The 18,932-nt window shown below is 55.0% G+C and overlaps 9 protein-coding genes across 9 annotated transcripts; 4 read left to right on the forward strand and 5 right to left on the reverse strand.

The window, feature by feature from the left end:
* Nucleotides 1-218: 218 nt before the first annotated feature.
* On the forward strand, nucleotides 219-2,155 carry BO94DRAFT_570216 (GMC family oxidoreductase; the record flags this gene model as incomplete). The annotated part of the gene is given in 4 exon segments (XM_025614785.1): nucleotides 219-245; nucleotides 265-543; nucleotides 600-2,061; nucleotides 2,109-2,155. The coding sequence occupies 4 exon segments, from the start codon at nucleotides 219-221 to the stop codon at nucleotides 2,153-2,155; spliced, it is 1,815 nt and encodes a 604-aa protein (XP_025461716.1).
* Nucleotides 2,156-2,618: 463 nt separating this feature from the next.
* Nucleotides 2,619-4,415, forward strand: BO94DRAFT_579690 (acyl-CoA dehydrogenase family protein). The gene is made up of 6 exons (XM_025615285.1): nucleotides 2,619-3,075; nucleotides 3,131-3,214; nucleotides 3,262-3,492; nucleotides 3,542-3,629; nucleotides 3,683-3,986; nucleotides 4,035-4,415. Exons 1-6 carry the CDS (start codon nucleotides 2,662-2,664, stop codon nucleotides 4,249-4,251), a joined length of 1,338 nt encoding a protein of 445 aa, XP_025461717.1. The 5' UTR covers nucleotides 2,619-2,661; the 3' UTR covers nucleotides 4,252-4,415.
* A 189-nt stretch (nucleotides 4,416-4,604) lies between these two features.
* Nucleotides 4,605-6,985, reverse strand: BO94DRAFT_551492 (uncharacterized protein; the record flags this gene model as incomplete). The annotated part of the gene is made up of 8 exons (XM_025613545.1): nucleotides 4,605-4,926; nucleotides 5,092-5,332; nucleotides 5,385-5,796; nucleotides 5,849-5,963; nucleotides 6,011-6,179; nucleotides 6,490-6,600; nucleotides 6,665-6,921; nucleotides 6,963-6,985. 8 exons carry the CDS (start codon nucleotides 6,983-6,985, stop codon nucleotides 4,605-4,607), a joined length of 1,650 nt encoding a protein of 549 aa, XP_025461718.1.
* Nucleotides 6,986-7,426: 441 nt separating this feature from the next.
* Nucleotides 7,427-8,653, reverse strand: BO94DRAFT_629066 (amidohydrolase family protein; the record flags this gene model as incomplete). Its single annotated transcript, XM_025617533.1, has 3 exons — nucleotides 7,427-7,630; nucleotides 7,686-8,163; nucleotides 8,213-8,653. 3 exons carry the CDS (start codon nucleotides 8,651-8,653, stop codon nucleotides 7,485-7,487), a joined length of 1,065 nt encoding a protein of 354 aa, XP_025461719.1. The 3' UTR covers nucleotides 7,427-7,484.
* Nucleotides 8,654-9,307: 654 nt separating this feature from the next.
* Nucleotides 9,308-10,587, forward strand: BO94DRAFT_613767 (uncharacterized protein; the record flags this gene model as incomplete). Its single annotated transcript, XM_025616714.1, has 6 exons — nucleotides 9,308-9,337; nucleotides 9,387-9,567; nucleotides 9,641-9,690; nucleotides 9,749-10,061; nucleotides 10,121-10,181; nucleotides 10,233-10,587. 6 exons carry the CDS (start codon nucleotides 9,308-9,310, stop codon nucleotides 10,585-10,587), a joined length of 990 nt encoding a protein of 329 aa, XP_025461720.1.
* A 192-nt stretch (nucleotides 10,588-10,779) lies between these two features.
* On the reverse strand, nucleotides 10,780-12,928 carry BO94DRAFT_591162 (glycoside hydrolase family 2 protein; the record flags this gene model as incomplete). Its single annotated transcript, XM_025616092.1, has 3 exons — nucleotides 10,780-10,921; nucleotides 11,044-11,454; nucleotides 11,517-12,928. The coding sequence occupies 3 exons, from the start codon at nucleotides 12,926-12,928 to the stop codon at nucleotides 10,780-10,782; spliced, it is 1,965 nt and encodes a 654-aa protein (XP_025461721.1).
* Nucleotides 12,929-13,143: 215 nt separating this feature from the next.
* On the reverse strand, nucleotides 13,144-14,194 carry BO94DRAFT_540638 (putative nucleoside-diphosphate-sugar epimerases). The gene is made up of 3 exons (XM_025612955.1): nucleotides 13,910-14,194; nucleotides 13,748-13,847; nucleotides 13,144-13,688 (listed from the first exon to the last, which is right to left on the reverse strand). The coding sequence occupies exons 1-3, from the start codon at nucleotides 14,167-14,169 to the stop codon at nucleotides 13,299-13,301; spliced, it is 750 nt and encodes a 249-aa protein (XP_025461722.1). The 5' UTR covers nucleotides 14,170-14,194; the 3' UTR covers nucleotides 13,144-13,298.
* A 395-nt stretch (nucleotides 14,195-14,589) lies between these two features.
* BO94DRAFT_332000 (sulfotransferase family protein) lies at nucleotides 14,590-16,080 on the forward strand. The gene has a single exon (XM_025606984.1). The coding sequence runs from the start codon at nucleotides 14,960-14,962 to the stop codon at nucleotides 15,851-15,853; it is 894 nt and encodes a 297-aa protein (XP_025461723.1). The 5' UTR covers nucleotides 14,590-14,959; the 3' UTR covers nucleotides 15,854-16,080.
* A 386-nt stretch (nucleotides 16,081-16,466) lies between these two features.
* Nucleotides 16,467-17,839, reverse strand: BO94DRAFT_613772 (uncharacterized protein; the record flags this gene model as incomplete). The annotated part of the gene is made up of 5 exons (XM_025616715.1): nucleotides 16,467-16,909; nucleotides 16,962-17,026; nucleotides 17,080-17,477; nucleotides 17,530-17,634; nucleotides 17,693-17,839. The coding sequence occupies 5 exons, from the start codon at nucleotides 17,837-17,839 to the stop codon at nucleotides 16,467-16,469; spliced, it is 1,158 nt and encodes a 385-aa protein (XP_025461724.1).
* Nucleotides 17,840-18,932: the final 1,093 nt, after the last annotated feature.

The raw sequence follows: 18,932 nt of genomic DNA on the forward strand, positions 1-18,932 counted from the left end.
TGCGCTGCCCGGTCAGATGCTTGACTGTCTGACGCAACACCCTCTCTAGAGCCGCAAGCGGAAGGAGGAAAAGATCCACGGGGCAAATTCACATTCCTGCCCATTTAAACCCCGGATGCGACGCCCATCGCCAGTCCAGCCCCTCCGCACGATCTTTGTCCGGCGGATCCATGGAAGAATCCACTTTTCCACTTGCCGACGATGCACCTTCGTCAGACATGCATTTGGTGGGCCGCGCTGGCCGGGTCCGTAACCGCGGTCCAGGACAAGCCACCGCCGTTGGGATCGTCGTTTGGTGTTCCGGGCAAGAATACCACCTTTGATTACATCGTGGTTGGCGGGGGGACTGCCGGTCTGACACTGGCTACGCGATTAGCCGAGCAGCAGGCTGGCAGCGTGGCTGTTGTTGAGGCCGGTGGTTTCTATGAAATCGACAATGGCAATCTTAGCCAGGTGCCAGCCAGCACCAACCAATTTACCGGACGGTCTCCGACCGATTGGCAGCCCCTGATTGACTGGGGAACTATGACGACTCCGCAGGCGGTACGTGTGGGATGCTGGTCAACGGAGAAGGTCCGCTAACCAATGCGCGAACATAGGGCACATATGGCACGCAGGCACATTATGCGCGAGGAAAGTGCCTGGGAGGTACATCAGCGCGAAACTCCATGGTCTACCATCGAGCCACCCGCGGAGCCTACCAGCAGTGGGCGGATTTGGTAAGAGATGACAGCTTCACATTCGACAACCTGCTGCCTTTTTTTGAAAAGAGCACTCGCTTCACGCCGCCGGACATGTCTCTGCGGTTCGACAACGGGACTCCGTGGTACGATGCCAGCGTCTTAGGAAATGGCTCGAATCCGCTCTCCGTGACGTACCCTCATTACGTGCAGGCCTTCAGCTCGTGGGCCATCCAAGGGCTGGAAGCCATTGGCATCTCGAAGATTCCCGGCTTGCAGAGCGGAGAATTACTGGGCCAAGGATACACCTTGTTCACTGTTAACGCGACAACTATGCTACGGGATTCGTCTGAAACCGCCTTTCTCCGACGGGCCCTCGATTGGCCCAACTATAGCGTTTATCATTCCACCATGGCCAAACGGGTTCTCTTCACTAAGGACCGACAGGCTTCGGCGGTGGTGGTGGAAACTGCCGGACTTAGCTACCAGCTGAATGCCACCAAAGAGGTCATCCTCTCAGCAGGCGCTTTTGGATCGCCCCAGCTGCTTCTGGTGTCTGGGGTCGGACCGGCTGCAAGCCTCGAGGGGCTGGGGATCCCCATCGTGGCCGATCGGCCGGGGGTGGGCCAGAATATGCATGACCATGTCTACACCGCGGCCTCACATCGAGTCAATGTGATCACGGCTTCCAGGATGGGGGACCCCGAGTTTGCGGCCCAGGCGGCGCAAGAGTTCGACGAACAGGCGACGGGAATGTATACCAGTCCCAGCAGTGATGTCATGGGATGGGAGAAAATCCCCGGCGACCTGCGGGCCCAATTCTCCAACCAGACCTTGACGACACTGGCGCAGATGCCGGCAGACTGGCCCGAGGTCGAGTATCTCTTCCCGTCGTCGTACGTTGGGCCACAAAATGTCCCGTCCCAGGAGGACCCCCATGATGGCTACAACTATGCCGCCATGTCTTTTGCTCTCGTGGCGCCGCAGTCCCGGGGAAATGTCACAATTTCCTCGCCGGATGCCTCTGTGCCGCCATTGGTCAATCCCAACTGGTTGACGGCGCCGGCGGACATGGAGGTCCTCGTTGCCGCGTTCAAGCGGGCGCGTCAGCTGTGGAATACCAGCGCCATGGCACCTGTTAAAATCGGGGAGGAGGTCTATCCGGGGCCCCAGGTGCAGACCGATGCGGAGATCGAGGATTCGATCCGGCGGAATGCCATGACGGTCCGACATGCCTCCTCGACGTGTGCGATGGGTCGTGCCGAGGATCCGATGGCCGTGGTAGATACCCAGGCGCGTGTGCTGGGCGTCCAGGGCTTGCGGGTGATCGATGCCTCGATTTTTCCTTTTTTGCCCCCGGGACACCCGCAGTCGACCGTTTGTAAGTCTACCAACTGATACAATCCGTTTTTAAGCTAATTGTTGCAGATGCCATTGCAGAGAAGCTGGCGTGCAATATCACGAGTGCTTGCTAGGGGGGCGGTAGAGATTAGGGCAGATCCGGTGGGACCCTCATTGCTCTACATTAGGGACACAGAATAGGACGGCATGGGAGGGTTTGCCACCATTACCGAGATCCAACCTATGGAAAGGCATATATGTGTCGAACATTGGATCTCATGACCTTCAATACATCGTACCTTAATCTCCCCTAGGTGGTCTTTGAATATATATTCCCCGCCAGGTGGTTGTCTACATCTTCTCAACCAACATTTCTGCTTTAATAACCCATGCTTTTATAATGACGACTGTAAAATCACCCAACAGAGAGACCCACGTTACACAGAGCCTTAGTCAAATCCTGCTGATCCTGCTGTGGTATTGGTGGACTGCCCGCGCGGGTGGGTGATACGAGGCTCTCCGTTGCCAAAGCGGGGTCAATCTGCAGCCATCCATCCCACCCACCCTGCATCTTCCCTTCCCTCCTTTCCACCCTCCCTCACACCATTCCCCAGAGACCTAAGCAAGATATCACTTCATCATGGTCAAATTCACACTCTCCTTCTCAGAGGCGCAAGCCCAAGGCACAGCTCGCATCTTCGCCGCAACGCACCTAGCCAGCGCAGCCGCCACCTACACCCATCTCCCCACCCCAGAAGCCCGATTCCAGTCCCTCCGATCGATTTATGAAGTCGCCGTCAAGAACGGCTTGCTTACGGCTCAGGTATCCTCGGCAGTGGGCGGATCCAGTAAAAATATACTGGAAGCGGCTCTTCTGGTGGAGGAGTTCTATGCCGTTGAGGCGTCGGCATCGTTGACTATTTTTGGTACCGGGCTGGGATTGACTCCGTTGGCTTTGGCGTATAGGCCTGAGGTGCAGGAGTTTCTAGCTCCGTTTCTGTCGAAGACGGGGTCGCCTTTGGCTTCGTTGGTGTTTTCGGAGCCGGGTGGGGTGGTATGTCTTGCTTTATGTTCCTAGTTGGTCTGGATATTGCTGATGACGGGTGTAGGCGAATTGGCTTGAGCCTGGAGCACCGGGGCTGCAGACTAATGCGAATCGTGATGGGGATGAATGGGTTCTGAATGGAGAAAAGGTGCGTTGTGCGGGGGTAATAGATGGATATGCTGACTGACGGCATAGATGTGGGCGACAAACTCAGCCGGGTGGGATTTTCAAGGCGCTGATCTGAGCTGTGTGGTGTGTCGGTGCATTGACGAGGATGTTGTCGCCCAGGCATCTTGTCCGAGCGATCTTATCATGATTGTTCTTGTCACTCGTGCTGATATCGATCGGAACCCGGTGGGATCGTTCCATGTTGTCAAGCATGTGGAAACGGCGGGGCATGTTGCGGTCTCTGGACCTCATATAAAGGTACCCTGCATAAGCCTTGTTTATTATCGGGGGGAGCTGACCCAGCCAGTATACCAACCTGCGAGTGCCCGCCAAGAACGTCCTTTGTGCTCCTGGTACAGGCGCACAGATCGTGACGCAGTCGTTTGATATTTCCGGTTGGTCCCTAACTGCCGATGCTAGGATGATGCACTGGTGCTAACTGGTATAGCAATGCTGGTCGGAGCAATGGGAACCGGCATCCAACGAGCCGTGTTCGATGCAGCCCTGGAATTCTCCCGCGATACCCGTCGAGGCACGATGCCAATCGGTCAACGCCAATCGGTGGCAGATCGCCTGATCGATATTAAGATGCGGACGGAGACATCCCGACTGCTGACATGGAAGGCCGCCAATTGTCTGCTTTCGGGGCCTGGTGAACAGGCAGAGCGCCGGGAACCTGCCCTTCTTGCGAAAATATATTCGTCCGATGCGGCGGTGCAATCGTGCATTGATGCGATGAATGCCGTTGGGGTGTATGTTCATTCATATCCTCGCTTGCATGTAGCTAACGGGGATAATAGGTCTGCATATAACGTGGAATTACCATTTGCAAGCTTACTCTCGACAGCGCTGGCGCTGCCCATCTTCGATGGGGGAAACGTTGGCATCCGGAGACGCGCCGTGCAGAGCATGTTTATGGATGAAGGGTATCGGCCCTGGGAGACGGCCTTTCGCCTGAATCCGGATGAAGAAGTGGATGCCGAGGAGGCAGCAACGCTCAGCCAATTCATGTTTTGAGGATGGAGTGGGAATGATATTGCAGATTCTGGTGTAGATGTGCTTCCTCCAAGATTGCACGAGCGATGTCTATTTCATATATCTTGCAGTATCTTTCTCTGATCACATTTTCATACCTGCATCCCGTTAGAAAACACAAGTAATGTTCCACACCACTTTACCATCTATATACAGTTACAATTACTTCTCAACCGCTTCACCATTTACCTCAATTACACCCGACACAACCGCCCATTCTGATCCGGCAGACCATCTAAACTCCCCACCTGCCAATTCTCGCTCCCTACTCCAGTCGGAGCATAGAACAGTCCCGTCGGATCATACCTCTGCTTGAGGGCATACAGCCGATCATATTACGAGCCATAGAACGCCTGGTGGAAGTTAGGCTCCATGATATCCGCCTCGGACATGTATACGCCAGCCTCCGGGCAAGTCCGACGCCATTCACCCAGGATGTCGTAGGTGAAGTGCTTCATGTCTGCGAGGATAGTCGCGTCGGTAGTGTTGCTGGCCCAGCTGGTCGAGCTGATGGCGTGCATGAGGGTCTGTCGGAAGGCCGGGTTTGCGGAACTCTCGGCGTAGCCCGTGGAGAGGTCGGCTTTGAGGTTGAAGGCCAGCAGGGGGTATCCGGCTGAGACGGTGGATCGGAGTGCAGCAATAGTTTGGTTGAAGCGGCTGGGATCTTCGAAGTTGATGCGGGGGAAAAGTCGCGAACCGGTCAGCATGGTCACGGACCCGACGGTCTCCAGTGGAAAGCCGGCATCTCAGGCATCGTAGAAGTTGTCGTAGTAGGTGGTGTTGGGGGTGAAGGCGATGCCCAGGCGGTCCAGCTCGTCGAACCAGGGGGCCATGAGGCAGTTGAACTCGTCGACCGTGTGGTTGACCGCGAAGTAGGGGTTCATGAGGAACTCGAACGAGTCAGTGCCCGTCGACAAGACCCAGAAGTAGGCGTACGTGCCGGCGTCGGCGTTGACGGGGAAGCGTTCCAGATACGCGCGTACCCCGGCCCAGAAGGTGTCGACTGTGACGGGCACCTTGGGATGCACCCGGGAGATGATGGAGGTGACAATGCCGTAGGTGCCTGGAGGGGAGGTCAGTTGATGCATGCACGGATGGAAGAGTCAAACACTCACCTCCACCACCGCCGCGGAGGGCCCAGAACAGGTCAGGATCGGACTGCTCGGTGACGGTGACGAAGCGACCGTTGGCCAGGACGACTTCGAGGGCCAACACCTGGTCGGCAGCCAGGCCATACACACTCGACATGGGCGAGTGCCCTCCTCCGAGGACGTAGCCCCCCTCCACGCCCACCGTCTTACCCTCGCCACCCACTGCGGTAAATCCGAGCTCGTTGGCCTTTTCGTAGATCTCAAAGGCCTGGACTCCAGCACCCATCTTAACGGCTGGGCCGCTGTAGTTCCCGACGTGGTAGCCCTGGTAGTAAACAATGTCTTTGAGGTTATGGGTCCAAACGCCAAGGGCACCGGCCCCAGTCGACTTGCCGTTGAAGTCGTGGCCGGTGTTTTTTGGCGACCAGACGCAGCCCTGCATTACGAGCAAAGTTGACGGCCAGTTGGATTTGAGCCACGGTGCTCACATTGACGGCGTAGCTACTGTAGCCCCCCAGGGTGCAGTTCCCCACGGCCAGATCGCGTGGCAGACAACTGCGGCCTTCAAACAGGGGCCACATCACAGAGGCGGGATCGGCAGCACTGCATGGTCAGTTCCTGCATTTACAAAAGTCAGGGCTAATACTCACTGCATGTAAGAATCGGTCCATTCATCGGTCACGTATGCGCATTCGGTCCGGTTGTACTCGGGCCAGGACGGATAGCAGGCTGCAGCCAAGGGGACGAAGCTTGGAGACTGCTGATTGCTGACATCCCTTTGTCCGGGTGTCGATTCGATTGGTGCGATAAATTCTTTGTCTTAAGAGGCTATTGTCGGGTCGGACCTCGACTATGGATTTTGAGTTTGACCGGACTGCCTCATCCCTGCCGGGAGCCATGGTCGCTGCTACGCCCTGTTGCTTATATCCCTTGGGAATGTCTTGCTGGAATCACCCCCGTGGCCAAGATGATCGATGACAGCCATCAGAAAACCGCCCTGGGCATCGTGGTCGCCTTCCCTGTGTTGGGAGGCCTCGCGGTGCTGCTACGGCTCTGGAGTCGCTATCTGACGAGGTCCCGATTGGGAGGAGGTATGCAATCCTCCTCATCTTGGGTGATTCACACTGACCCGAGCAGATGATGTTCTCATCGTCATCGGCATGCACCCCGTGGCTTGGCTGACTGGGACAGACATCAAGACCAACTACGTCGGCATCCATATCTGGGACATCCCCAAGGACTATGACCAGAAGCAAGAACTTATCGTATGCTTGCCCCTCATGTTAAAATGTTAGGCGACTCACCTGACTGATATGCCAGTGGAACTATGCCAACCAACTCCTCTACAACCCCTGCTTGACCATGGTCAAAGTGTCTATCCTCCTCTTCCTCCGTCGACTGGAATGCCATTCCCGCCCGGTCAACCTGCTCATCTGATCCACCATGTTCATCACCGTGGCCTTGTTCGTGACTGTCCTCTTCGTCAACATCTTCCAATGCAGCCCGGTCGCATATGTATATGACCTGTCCATTCCGAACGGGTCGTGTATCAATCAGGATGCTTTTTATGTTGCTACTGCAGCAATATATCTCTTCACCGACCTGCTTGTATTATCCGTTCCCATCATCATCACCTGGTCGTTGCAGATGCCGCTCAAGAGGAAGATAGCTGTGTGTGTGTGATTCTATGTATGGGTGCCGTATGAGTGACTCCCTTTGAAGGCTATATATAGAGTGCATGGGCAGGGCTAATCAAAGCAGGGCCACTGGGGTCGGAGTTTGGCGGATCATCTTGCTCGCCGATGCCTTCTTTCCGTCGCACCCGGTGTATGATGCCACCTATTTGATCGGATTCTGTAGTTCGGCGGTCGAGGTCCATGTCGCTGTCATGGCTGCCTGTGCACCCTGCCTCAAGGCCATTGCCAGCACCTATCTGCCTCGTCTACTGGGGACATCCCAGCGGACAGGATATCCCTCCAGTGGCCACCCATATCCCACGGCCACCCCGACCTCGTCGCGCTTCCGTCGGTCTTCGATTCAAGGATTCTGTGAATTATGTACAGATTGGGTTGGGTACATCCAGCGGCGTGACGGGAATAGACCATGAATTCGTCCGTGGATCATCTAATAGGCCAGAATCTCGGCAACCCGCGGAAACAGCGACAACGCATTCCGATTGTTGATACGCGCCATCTCGGCATCGGTGAAGTCACCGTGGGCCTGGATGGCAGGGAGCGCCGCCTCGCTCTGTACAAGGGGGACATACGGGTCTGGGGTCTCTATTAGGATTGTCAACCATCGGGAAAGGGCAGAGGCGCGACTCACAATCAGTCCCAGTCAAGATCTGATCCACCCCGATAAAGCTCTTCATGGCCGCCAGCTGAATCGCCGAGCTGGCCGACGCTGTGTCAAAGTAGTACCCGGCCAGCTCTGCCAACGACTTGGTCGCATTCAATCCGCCAAGTAAGGACATGGAGGCCATACCGGCAATGCGGCTCGCCAGGTAGGGCATAGCACCCCCTCCATGGGCGAAGATCATCTTCACATCGGGATTCTCGGCTCTTTGCCCCGTCAGCAGCAGGTTCTCCATCGCCCGGACGCTGTCGAACGGGTATTCTGTCAACGGGATGGGGTAGCCCAGAGACACCGACTGACAGCCCGGCGCTGCCGGGTGGACGAAGACGGTAGTTTGCCGCTCGTTCAGAACTGAAAAGACTGGATCGAGGGAGGAATCGCCCAGGTAGGTGCCATTGGCATTGGTATACATGCCAACCCCGGGAAACTTGAGAGTGTCCAGGCAAAACTGATCAAATGGGTTAGATGAAAGATGGGTTTCCAGACAAGTTACCTACCTCAATTTCGGCCAGCGATTCTTCAGTATGAGGCAGCGGCAGTAGGCAGAGCGCGCCCAGTCGCGTCGGATACGCTTGAGTGTAGTTGTGCATGGCGAGGTTAACGGTTCGGGCCAGCGCGTGTGCCTCGCTGGGGTCGCTGAGGAAGTATACCCCCGGGGCGCTCACACTGATGGTCGAGTAATTGATGCCCAGGGTGTCCATAGTGGCCAGATGCGATTCCAACGTCCAGTCGGGAACGGGGAAGTCATCGGTATACACTGTCCCATTCTTCACGGGGTATCCCGCAGCGATCAGGGCCGCTCGCCATACCGGCGGAATGACATGGGAGTGTACGTCAATCCGGTAGCTTGAACTGACATTGCTGGCCCGGAGGGTGTGCCCCGAGACCAGGCAAGCCGACAACAGGCCCAGACAGACGGATCGAACGGAAGAAAACATGGGTGGCAGATATCACGACAGGGAGGGGTGAGAGAAGGACAGTACCAAAAAAAGGACGTCGAAGATGGCGCGAGTAATAAGGGCAGACCACTCCGGGGGCTCGGGCGATATTCAACATCCGGGTGCAGAGCCGGAGCCCTAAGTTGGCGTGCCAAGTCGACCGGGCTCCGACTATCGACGACCCAATCCACCGCCGCGCCATTAGCGGTTTGACGCAAATTGGACTGGTCCCGAATGGTCCAATTCACCTGGCCATCTCCACCAGGAGCTATCGCATCAGCCCACCGGGGATCCCGGAAGACGAGGCCAGGATCCTGCCAAGCTCTCCCAGTCCGGACGTTGTGAATTCCGAACCCACTTATTGAGCTTGTATTGGGGAAGGGGCTGCCAGGACCATGACCTGCAATTATTCACAGACACTAAGACTTTTGGACGGTCAAGGCGGCGGAGGCTGCCACCAGAGTGGGTGGTCGGAATCCTGCAGGTAAACCCCTCGGCCAGTCGGGCAGCTCTCCTCCGTGACCCTTTATTAGATCCGGTCAGACAGCCAGGACCCCTGGGTCAACCGGGCCCACTGTGTGCGCAAAAGTCGATCTTTGGGCCACAGGGACATGTCGAGTCTATCCGTACTGTTCGGCGGATCGCGTCATTGCCATGCAGAACAGCTTTCAAACACGGTCCGAGGCAAGCACATCCACCTTTGCGATAACGGTGGCGCTAATTGTCCACTCAGAGTGAAAACCGTGGACCCCTAATCGTCATCATCAATGGAACGGTGACTGGAGTTGCGGCTGCCGTCGTGGCCCTGCGATTGGTATCGAGAGCTGCGATTGTGAAGCGGCTGGGGTTGGATGACTGGACCATGGCGGCTGCAACTGTTACAGCGATCCTGAATGTCGTTATTGCTGGACTCGGTGAATAGCTCGAACTCCCAGCGCAGTTTGAAACTCATGTCTGTTGGTGCGTTAGGGGTCAAATATGGTACAGGAAAACATGACGGCACAGTCCCCAGCACGAACCTGGTGCCGGCAGCCAAGGTAGGCCAAGATCCCCAGACATAGTTGCGATGCTGATCACTTGTATGATGTCGCCCAGCTTCGATACGTCACCCATATTGTGTATACCCTCATCACCGGTCTGATCAAAGCATCCATATGCCTGCTCTACCTTCGCCTGTTCCCGAATCTCCGAGGCCTTACCCGCGGCACCATCGCCTTCATTACCGCCATGACTACTGCCATTATTCTCGCAACCATCTTCCAGTGCTCTCCTGTAGACGCGGTCTACAATCCACACAAATACCATCACTATTTGTGTTTCGCATCGATCCCATTCTGGTACGCCACGGCCGCACTGTCCTTGGTGACTGATTTGTGGATTCTCATTTTACCGGTTAGGACCATTCTAGGTAGGTCATTATTCAAGCGCTAGTCTATATATTCTTTAGCATTCAGCTCACGTAAGTAGGCCTACAGGTTGGAAAAAAGAAGCGCCTGATGGTTGTGGGTCTATTGTCCTTGGGATCATTGTAAGTATGCCGACTACCTGAATGGGCTTGGACTGACCAAGCTTGGTCTAGTGCCTGCATAGCCAGTATCGTTCGCATGGTTTACATTGTCAAGCTGTATCAGAGCACTGACCCAAGCTGGAGCACCTTTGGGGTCTCGGTGTCGTCAGGTATTGAAGTCGCGGTTTCCATCATCGCTGCCAGCTTGCCCGGCACCAAGCCGGTGATCGACCTAATCTTCCCTCGATTATTCTCCACCACGGCGAATAAGTCTCATACCCCCAGTCAGGGGCTATATGCCAATCGGATGTCCCACACGGCGCACCGCAGCCACCGGCAGCACGATGAGATCTCTCTGGTTCATTTGACTACGAAAGAGGGTGATCCGGGGGAGAGTGACTCCACCACGACAGTATCCCATGCTTGATGGCCCAGCAAATGGCTCATAGGGGCAGCCGATGCAGCCTACGTTGCCTCATCACGGACATACCTGGCTTAATATATATCTTCTTGACCTCACCCGGCTATTGCCCGGTCCCTTTCAACAATTTTGATTGGGCCTTCGATCTGCTATGCATCATCGTCTCCTGTTTCTGTATAAATCCTACAGAATACCTCCCTATTGATGCGTTGACTTCGGAGCCACATGCTCGTGATAGTACTGGTGAGCAGCATCCATGATGGCCTTGACCCGAGCTGCTGGCACCTTTTCCTTGCGGTCGTAAGAATAGAGGCCGTTGACCTCTTGCTCAATATCACAACTGGATATATAGTTAGAACATGTTCCATCCTATTATGTCGGACTTATGCGACCGGGAAGCAAAAGAGAATAACAAGTGATCTTCACCAGGCGAGCCCGGAGAATAAAAGAAGGGGAACTTACAGTTGAGTATAAACCAAACCACATGAATGACCCCCTTTGACCACCGCCATGACCAATCGCTCCAGACGACTGAGGAGGTCCTCTGGATCCGCGGCAGTGGTATATCCCCAGTCGCGCTCTCCGGCCTCTGTGCCTTTGGCAGGAATGATATTCACGCCTCCAAATTCGGAGCAGATGACGGGAGCCCCGGGGGTATGGCGTGCGCCGGGGTCGAGGAGACCGGATGGCTTGCTCGTAATGGGACCCACAAACATATCCCGGTTCGACTTCTTGCTGAGAATTCCGCCCTCGAAGTCGGCACAGGATGCGGCCAGTGCGGGAGAATCCGAGTAGTCGTGGTAGGTGGTCAGGTTGGTTACAACATGCTCCCATCCACAGTTGTCATTGATGGGTCGGCTGGGATCCAACGTTCTACATTCATACCAGCATTAGCGCTCTTGAGGCACAAGGGGAATGGTACCGGACCGACTCACTTGGTCAGATAATAGACGGAGCGGATATGATTTCGCTGGTCGATGTTGTCCTTGAGAGAGGGATAGCCCCAGCTTTCGTTGAATGGGGTCCACGCGACGATGCACGGATGATTGATGTCTCGACGCACGGCCTCCACCCACTCGCGGTTGAAGCGATCGACATATTCGTCACTGAACTCGTATGCGTTGGCGATTTCGCCCCATACTAGAAATCCCAGCTGATCGGCCCACCAGTGGAACACGGGGTCTTCGACTTTCTGGTGCTTGCGGCAGCCGTTAATGCCCATCTTCTTGGCCATCTCAATGTCCGCCCGGAGGGCTTCTTGTGACGGCGGTGTCAATCCAGTGTCGGGCCAATAGCCCTGATCCAACACCAAGGTTTGGAAGCAGGGCCTGCCATTCAGCCGGAAGGTTCCATCACCATTAGCCCAGGAGATGCTTCGCATACCTGTAGTGGTCGCCACGACGTCCACAAGACTACGCGAGGCATCATAGAGACGCAGTGTCAGGCTATACAGAATGGGGTGATCAGGGCCCCAAAGAGCGACCCTACCTTGCCAGCAATCATCCCGGTTGAATGGAGCAGTCCCCATGAGTGAGCTCGGTTCAGGCACGCGCATGTCCACCTCCAGGTTCACCCAGTCTTTGTCCCGCGGTAGTGACTGTTTGCTGCTGCTGACCAGCGTGCCGGCCAGGCTGGCTTCAATCTCGACCACGCATTCGCCTGCGACCGAACGACCCAGAACGGCTACTCGTGCATGCAGATGTCCACCGTGGATATCATCCGACCGTAGCACCGTCCCCTCACTACTGCTTCCAAGCCGTGCTGGAGGAACACTCTCGAGCCATACAGACAGCCAGATGCCACTGGTCGGCGTATAGAAGATCTCCTGCGGCACCGGACCCCAGTATTGCTTTCCTCGCAGCTGTCCCAGATCCGAGGCCGAGTCCGTCACGCGGACTGTCAGCCGGTGGGGGTCATTGTTGCCCTGGGCCCGAAACGCATCCGAAACGTCAATGTCGAAAGGAACGTGGCCACCCCGATGTCCTCCGACCAGCTGGCCATCGACCCAGACGGTGCATTCGTGGTCCACGGCGCCGAAGCGAAGTACCAGCCGATTTCCTTGTGCGTGTTCATCCGAGAAGCGAATATCCGGCAGCGTCCGCTCATACCACAGCACCTCATGCACCTCATGGAGGCCAATGCCGGATGCGGGGGTCTGGAAGGCGTACGGGACTTGAATCTGGCGTCGTGCGTGGGAGGCTGCCTGGGTGGGGAGGCCCTCGTGGTGCCACCGGTCCGTCAACCCTCGATCCGCGTCATCGAAGAGAAAGTTCCACGGGCCGTCGAGCGAGAGCCAGTTGAGGTTGGGACGGTGGAAGTCGGGACGGGGGTACGCAGGCATTATCATTTGATATGGTCACGGTGGTTGAGAGAGGAATTGAGTTTGCGAGCAGAGAGATGGGCGAACAGTGATGGTCGCAGACAGCTGGGTTGACAGATGAGGGCGGAGGCGAAGGGCTCGGGGCCCGTGATCGACACGCAACCCCGCCTTGTATGACGTGTTCGGGTCAACTCTAGTGAATAACAAGTCGGATACCTTTAAGGTTCATTTAGACATTATGTATCTTTAAAACCGGTCTAATGCAATCTCCGTCCAAAATCACAGCATCGCCCACCCCTCTATATACGGACCGAATGACGACCCACCACATGAATTCCTCCGCAAATCTCAAGTGCACTCTACTCCACTTGCAGCAACATAACCACCCTGCATCCAACTACAGACCCGCATACCGACGAAAGGCCTTGTTGGAAATAATCCACCCGTCCCCAGTGACACCGTCCCCGCTGAGCGGCTTCCCATCTCCGCTCGCCAGATCGTTCAGGAACCGCCCGAGGTCCTGGGTGGGTGACACGGCTTGCGGATATGTGCCTCGGATGGTGGGCCCCAGAATTCCACGCAGCAATTTCTTGGGCAGCGTCTTCTGGTCGGCCCGTTGCAGGAACGGCTCCAGAACTTGGGGGTCGTACGTGGGGTCCACCATGGCTGGGCGGACGGAGTAGGGTTTGAGGCTGGGAGACTCCCCCGAGAGCTGGATGAGGGCTTGCTCGCATCGCCCTTTGATTCCGCCAAAAAATGGGGTGAACATTCCGGGGGACTGGGTGGCCTGATACATCATCCTTTAGTAGGGAGTTGAGAGGGATGGAAGAACAGGGAGATACTCACCCCTTCTCCGGATACATAAACAAAGTTGAAGGATGGAGATAAAGTTGAGAAAGCCTTGGCCGCTGCCAGGGGATAGTCGACGGTGATCTTCACATAATCCCTGTGGTTCTTCTCGGTCAGCCATTGTTCGAACCTGTTGATGACGGTTGCGGGACGCCGCACTCCTTCGAGACCTCGGTCTGGGAAATCCCCAGGGCCCAAATACACCCGCTGGCGCCTTTCAGCTGGGATAATAGCTCTGGGCTGTATTTAGTGAAGTCTTGATGCTCGATCACGGTGACGTTGGGATGATTGTCGGCCATGGGGACCGGGCGACGACTCAGGATGTACAGCCGGGATAGTTGGCCCTGTGGGAGGGAGAGGAGGTGGTTCAAGGCCCCAGAGCCTACCAGGCCGGTCGCACCGGTGAGAATGAGGCTCATGTTGATGTGGGTGGATGGCAGCTGTTGGGATTGAAAGATTTTCGAGGCCACCGGGCGGGGACGGGCATGCAGATATAAATAGTTGGGGGAAGTCAGCTTCCCCGGCGGAAGTAAGCTTATGTCCGCTCCACCTGTCAGCCGGCTGACGGAATTGATTAGATGTTCAGCATAACCACTGAGAGGGTTATAGGTACGAGAGTGGGTGGATGAATTCGGGCATCCCACTTTGAATGAGAAACCGTGTCCCTGTTCCGTCGGAAAGATATATCTAGACATCTTTCCCCTGCTAACTGCAACTTACTGCGCACCCCCCCTCTACTAAGAAAATTATCAATAAATCATAACGAACCACTTATATATCAGCCATCCGATAAAATGTCAGACGCCCTTCGGCGTGGCTTCGGGGGACTCGGCAGAACTTGACGGCTACTTCACCACGAGTAGGGCAAGATTGCATACTGTCACGTGCCTATTTCCGCATTGTACTATTGCCATCAGGTCGAGGGAGGATGCCTTTTCCATCCTAAGAGAGTCAGTCCATGAACAAGCCTGGAACTGACTGCAAGTCCGTTCGCGTCACCCGTCGCTATTACCTGAACCATCTGGGATTGGGTTGTGGAATGACCAGTTTGGCGCTGCGTGAATCCGGGAAGGGACCAATCAGGGCCCGCCAAACACGAACATTCGGGACGCCTGATGGAAGACGGCTTCGATATTTAGGCGGCAGACCCGACGGAGGGAGGGTAAGAATCAGCCCAACACATCGCTTCGGAGTCCACGTGGAAGCAACATGGCCTCGGAAAAACTGCCGCACAGCTATCCAACTCGCCGGGCCACGGTCGGGAAGCCCTCCGACCAAGCGCCGACCGACATTGACCGGCGCCTTTGCCAACGCCTGGTGCCGCTGCAAGTGCTGGGGTTGGGACTCTCGCGCACCGGCACCTCCTCCCTGCGACAAGCCCTCCTCGACCTGGGATACGACGACTGCTATCACTTTGCGTCCTGTATGAATGAGAACCCCCGGGACTGCGACCTCTGGTGCGCCGCCCTCGAGGCCAAGTTCCAAGGTCAAGGGCGCCCCTTCACGCGCACAGAATGGGATCAACTGTTAGGGCACTGCCAGGCCGTGACTGACACCCCCTGCGTCGTCTTCTACGCCGAGCTGCTGGCAGCTTACCCAGACGCCAAGGTCATTCTCACTGTGCGCGACAGCCCGGAGCAGTGGTTCACATCCATCTGCAGGACCCTGATGGATACCTGGTTTGATGTGTTCCACACCCCGACACGCTCCTTACAAGCGCGCGTGTATCGCCTCTTCATTCCGGAGACGCGACTGCACCGGTTATCCGACCTGTTGCATCGTCACTACATGTTCGGCTTCATGCATAACTGGGGGCTGCACTTCTACCAAGGCTATAATGCGGAGATTCAGCGGATTGTGCCCGCGGATCGCCTGTTGTTATTTAATGTCAAGGAGGGGTGGGAGCCTTTGTGTCGCTTCTTGGGTAAAGAAGCTCCCCCGTGGGACTTCCCCCGGAGCAATGAGGCCGCCGACTTCATTCAGACCCTCCAGGGCTACCACACCGGGCTGGCGGTGCAAGTGAAACGCCGCATGCGGTGGCTAGCTGGAATGACTCTGGGTGTGATCGCGGCGGGGGCCACCGGATGGTATTGGGCTTATTGAGCTGGACAGGGCTATTCCTTCTCCAAGTTCAGCTCCAGGTCTCCCCAGCCAAGATGGATGTGATATTACCAGCCATGCTAGGCCTCTCCTCATCCGATCTGGAGGTTTGAAAACTGCAGCTCCCATGCAAGCACGGCAGAGCCGATGGGAGGAAAAATGAAGGTGAACACAGAAACAACGAACCACAAAACCGGCAGTAATTCTAGTACTCTCTTCCGGGATTCAAGAAAGGACTAGGCCTGGGGTGTCCTGCGAACAATCCCGCGATTACCACAGTACAAGAACTCTGGCCAGGGGTGGATCGGTTCCCGGAAATATCAGGTTCGACAAGGACAACTGCGTTTGGAACAGCAGCACCGACCAATGTTATGGTCAGATTGACTGCAAGAACGATGTGAATAGTCGCAGTAGTCTGACCAACACATGGCAGAACGATGACAATCGAAGCCGGGCTCAACGGGATGAGACATAGTGGGTTGGTGGAGGGCTGCTGCGGTTGGAGTGATATGTTTCCCTTCTTTTGTATGATTGCAGTGTATTTCTAGTCCATCTAAGTCTTGTTACGGCTGATATAGTTGGTACATGATACATGAACAAAAAAAAGATTAAAGCTTCACACATGGTCATCTCCTGCTTCACTGGTGTTCGTCCAAGGATCCCAATCTCTGGACGGTCGACCTGTGTTTATCTGGAATGTCTGTTGCACCAGAATATCATTGGCCCGCATATCGGTATCACAGCTGCCTCGAGTGGACAGTTGGCTTCCCTCTCCAATCCCTAGGCCTAATTCCTCACGCTGCACAGTCGTCGTGATATTCATGACATTTCCCGGTCGGAAGATCTCAACCGACGGCGAGGGATAGTCCGACACAGATACAAAGTCCACCGGCGGGGTGACTTGCTCCGATGTATCCCGCGACGTCAGTCTCTTCAGTCGACCTTGTGTCCAGCTGCTGCGAATGTGTCGGAGTAAAGGATGCAAGGTCGCAAGACTGCCGGCGAAGATTCCCAGGCCCACTTCCACATTCGACCACACGGCGATCTCGTAGGTTTTGTCTGCATCGGAGGATCAGCTAAGCTTGGGATTCTACAAAGTGACAGGACTTACACAAGAAATCCATGTCTGCAAAGGTGCGTACAAAGGGGAAGCGAATGATCACTGCTGAACATGCACTGTTATTGGGTCAGCAAAAGGTCATTGGGGGAGGATGGACCAGATTGCCTACATGCAACTAATACTGCAAATCGCTACCGCAGCCACCTTGCGCCGGAAGGGCATATTCAACCCCCATATGATAAAGAAAGGAACAATGCCGACAGCCAAGTCGCAGACGGCGGCCACCGCACTGTAGGCGTAGGTCAGAGCTTCGACCACTTCGGTGATGACGCAAGTCCCCTGGATGGTGGGATCAAATGCCACTCTGGTCCAGAAATAGGTCACAGGTCGACATTGAAATAACAGCCCGAACATTAGGACGAGGCCCATCAGCACGGTGAGCGTCATGATAATGTATAGGAATACCAGATGTGGACGCTTGACGGTAATACGGGCGAGGAAGATGCAGATCGAACATTTACAGAAAATAGATGAGACGCAGTATCCGATCTCGCAAAGCCACCAGAACTAAGTCGGGTTCATCAGTCACAGTGCCACGTAGAAATAGTGGAAGACATACCATCATGGCCTTGACTCGGTGGCTTGTAGTCAATTGATCGAAGTGCATCCCAGTGCCGTAGACGCCACCGGTAACCATACACCCACAGAACATGCCATAAAATATCTAAAAGATGTCAGCGGTTTCTTTCTCTGTCATCCTGCTGTGGCTGGTATAGATGTACCAGAGCAATAATCATCATCCCATCATCCCATCCAAACGCCCTGGTGACTCGCATTCGGACGTAGCATCGCAGGAGTACCGTGATCAGGCTCAGGGCGAAGAAAGACGGAGGGAGTGCCTTGACAGCAACATTCCGGTTGACAGTCATGCTGAGCAAGAATTGGGATAATGTGCCCCTCTCACAGTTCGAACATAGTTCGTGGCCGTTTCATGCTGGAATGTGGTGATGAAGAGGCTTGCCGCTTAATGACAAGAGTCAAATATTGCCCCTGTATCGCCTCTGCATCGCCCCAGGTGCACGAACCATGGATGGTGGCATCTGGGCCTTGCCGATCTGGTCGAATGCGATTATCAGACACCAGGACTATTGGCTTGGGAGGATAAGGTTTCTTGGGTTCCCTGAACCCTGCTTCACGTCCTGTGGCTTGATGAAATGAAGAATTCGTTCCAGACGGGGTGCCGATATGCGACTGTCATGGCGGGTGCGGAAAGCACGCGGGGATTATTGCCTCCAATAAAATCCCAGATTTTGTTCGATGGGCTTCCTTCAATGGGGGAGAAAAAATGCAGCATGGAGCAATGGCTGCCTATCATAGTGGAAAGCATGGAAGCTACTTGGTATGAATCATAGATCAAACTCTATCTGCTGCCAAGAGTGCACGGATCGGCTAAGAGGCGACTGCATGATGCGGCACTGCCCGCATATGGTTGATATGCAGGCCACGCTGATGGATAATAGTCTCGGAGATGGCCGTGGGCATATCTCATTAGTTTGCGTCCTCAGGTATGCCGCACCTACTCGGTAGGATGAAAAGTGAGGAAGCTTAACACGGCAGGCAGCGTGTTTGTTGTTATATACTATTTATTAGTAGCTGCAAGATCTTGACGTCATTATCTCAACCGCATGGAAATTGCCACCCAACCAACACAGAGTCGTCTGGCAGTCTCTATTGGATTACGGGAAACCAAATGTTCTGCATCACATGACTGTTGTCGGAATTTATCCTTGATGACATTATTGATGTGGGTGTTTATAGTGACGATTAATGGTAGATCAGCTCCATCTGGCTGAAAAGGGTTAGACCCTGTCAGCCATCTGGGACCAGAACATCCTATATTCCAGCCTGTTTGGCTCTACAATTATTATTATTCTTAGAGTTTTAGGGTTTATTAGGGTTTTTAGGGTATTAGGGTTTTAGGGTTTTTAGGGTTTATTAGGGTTTTAGGGTTTTTAGGGTTTT

Source organism: Aspergillus sclerotioniger, assembly GCF_003184525.1.
Source record: "Aspergillus sclerotioniger CBS 115572 chromosome Unknown BO94scaffold_51, whole genome shotgun sequence".
In the NCBI taxonomy this organism is placed as follows: Eukaryota; Fungi; Ascomycota; class Eurotiomycetes; order Eurotiales; family Aspergillaceae; genus Aspergillus; species Aspergillus sclerotioniger.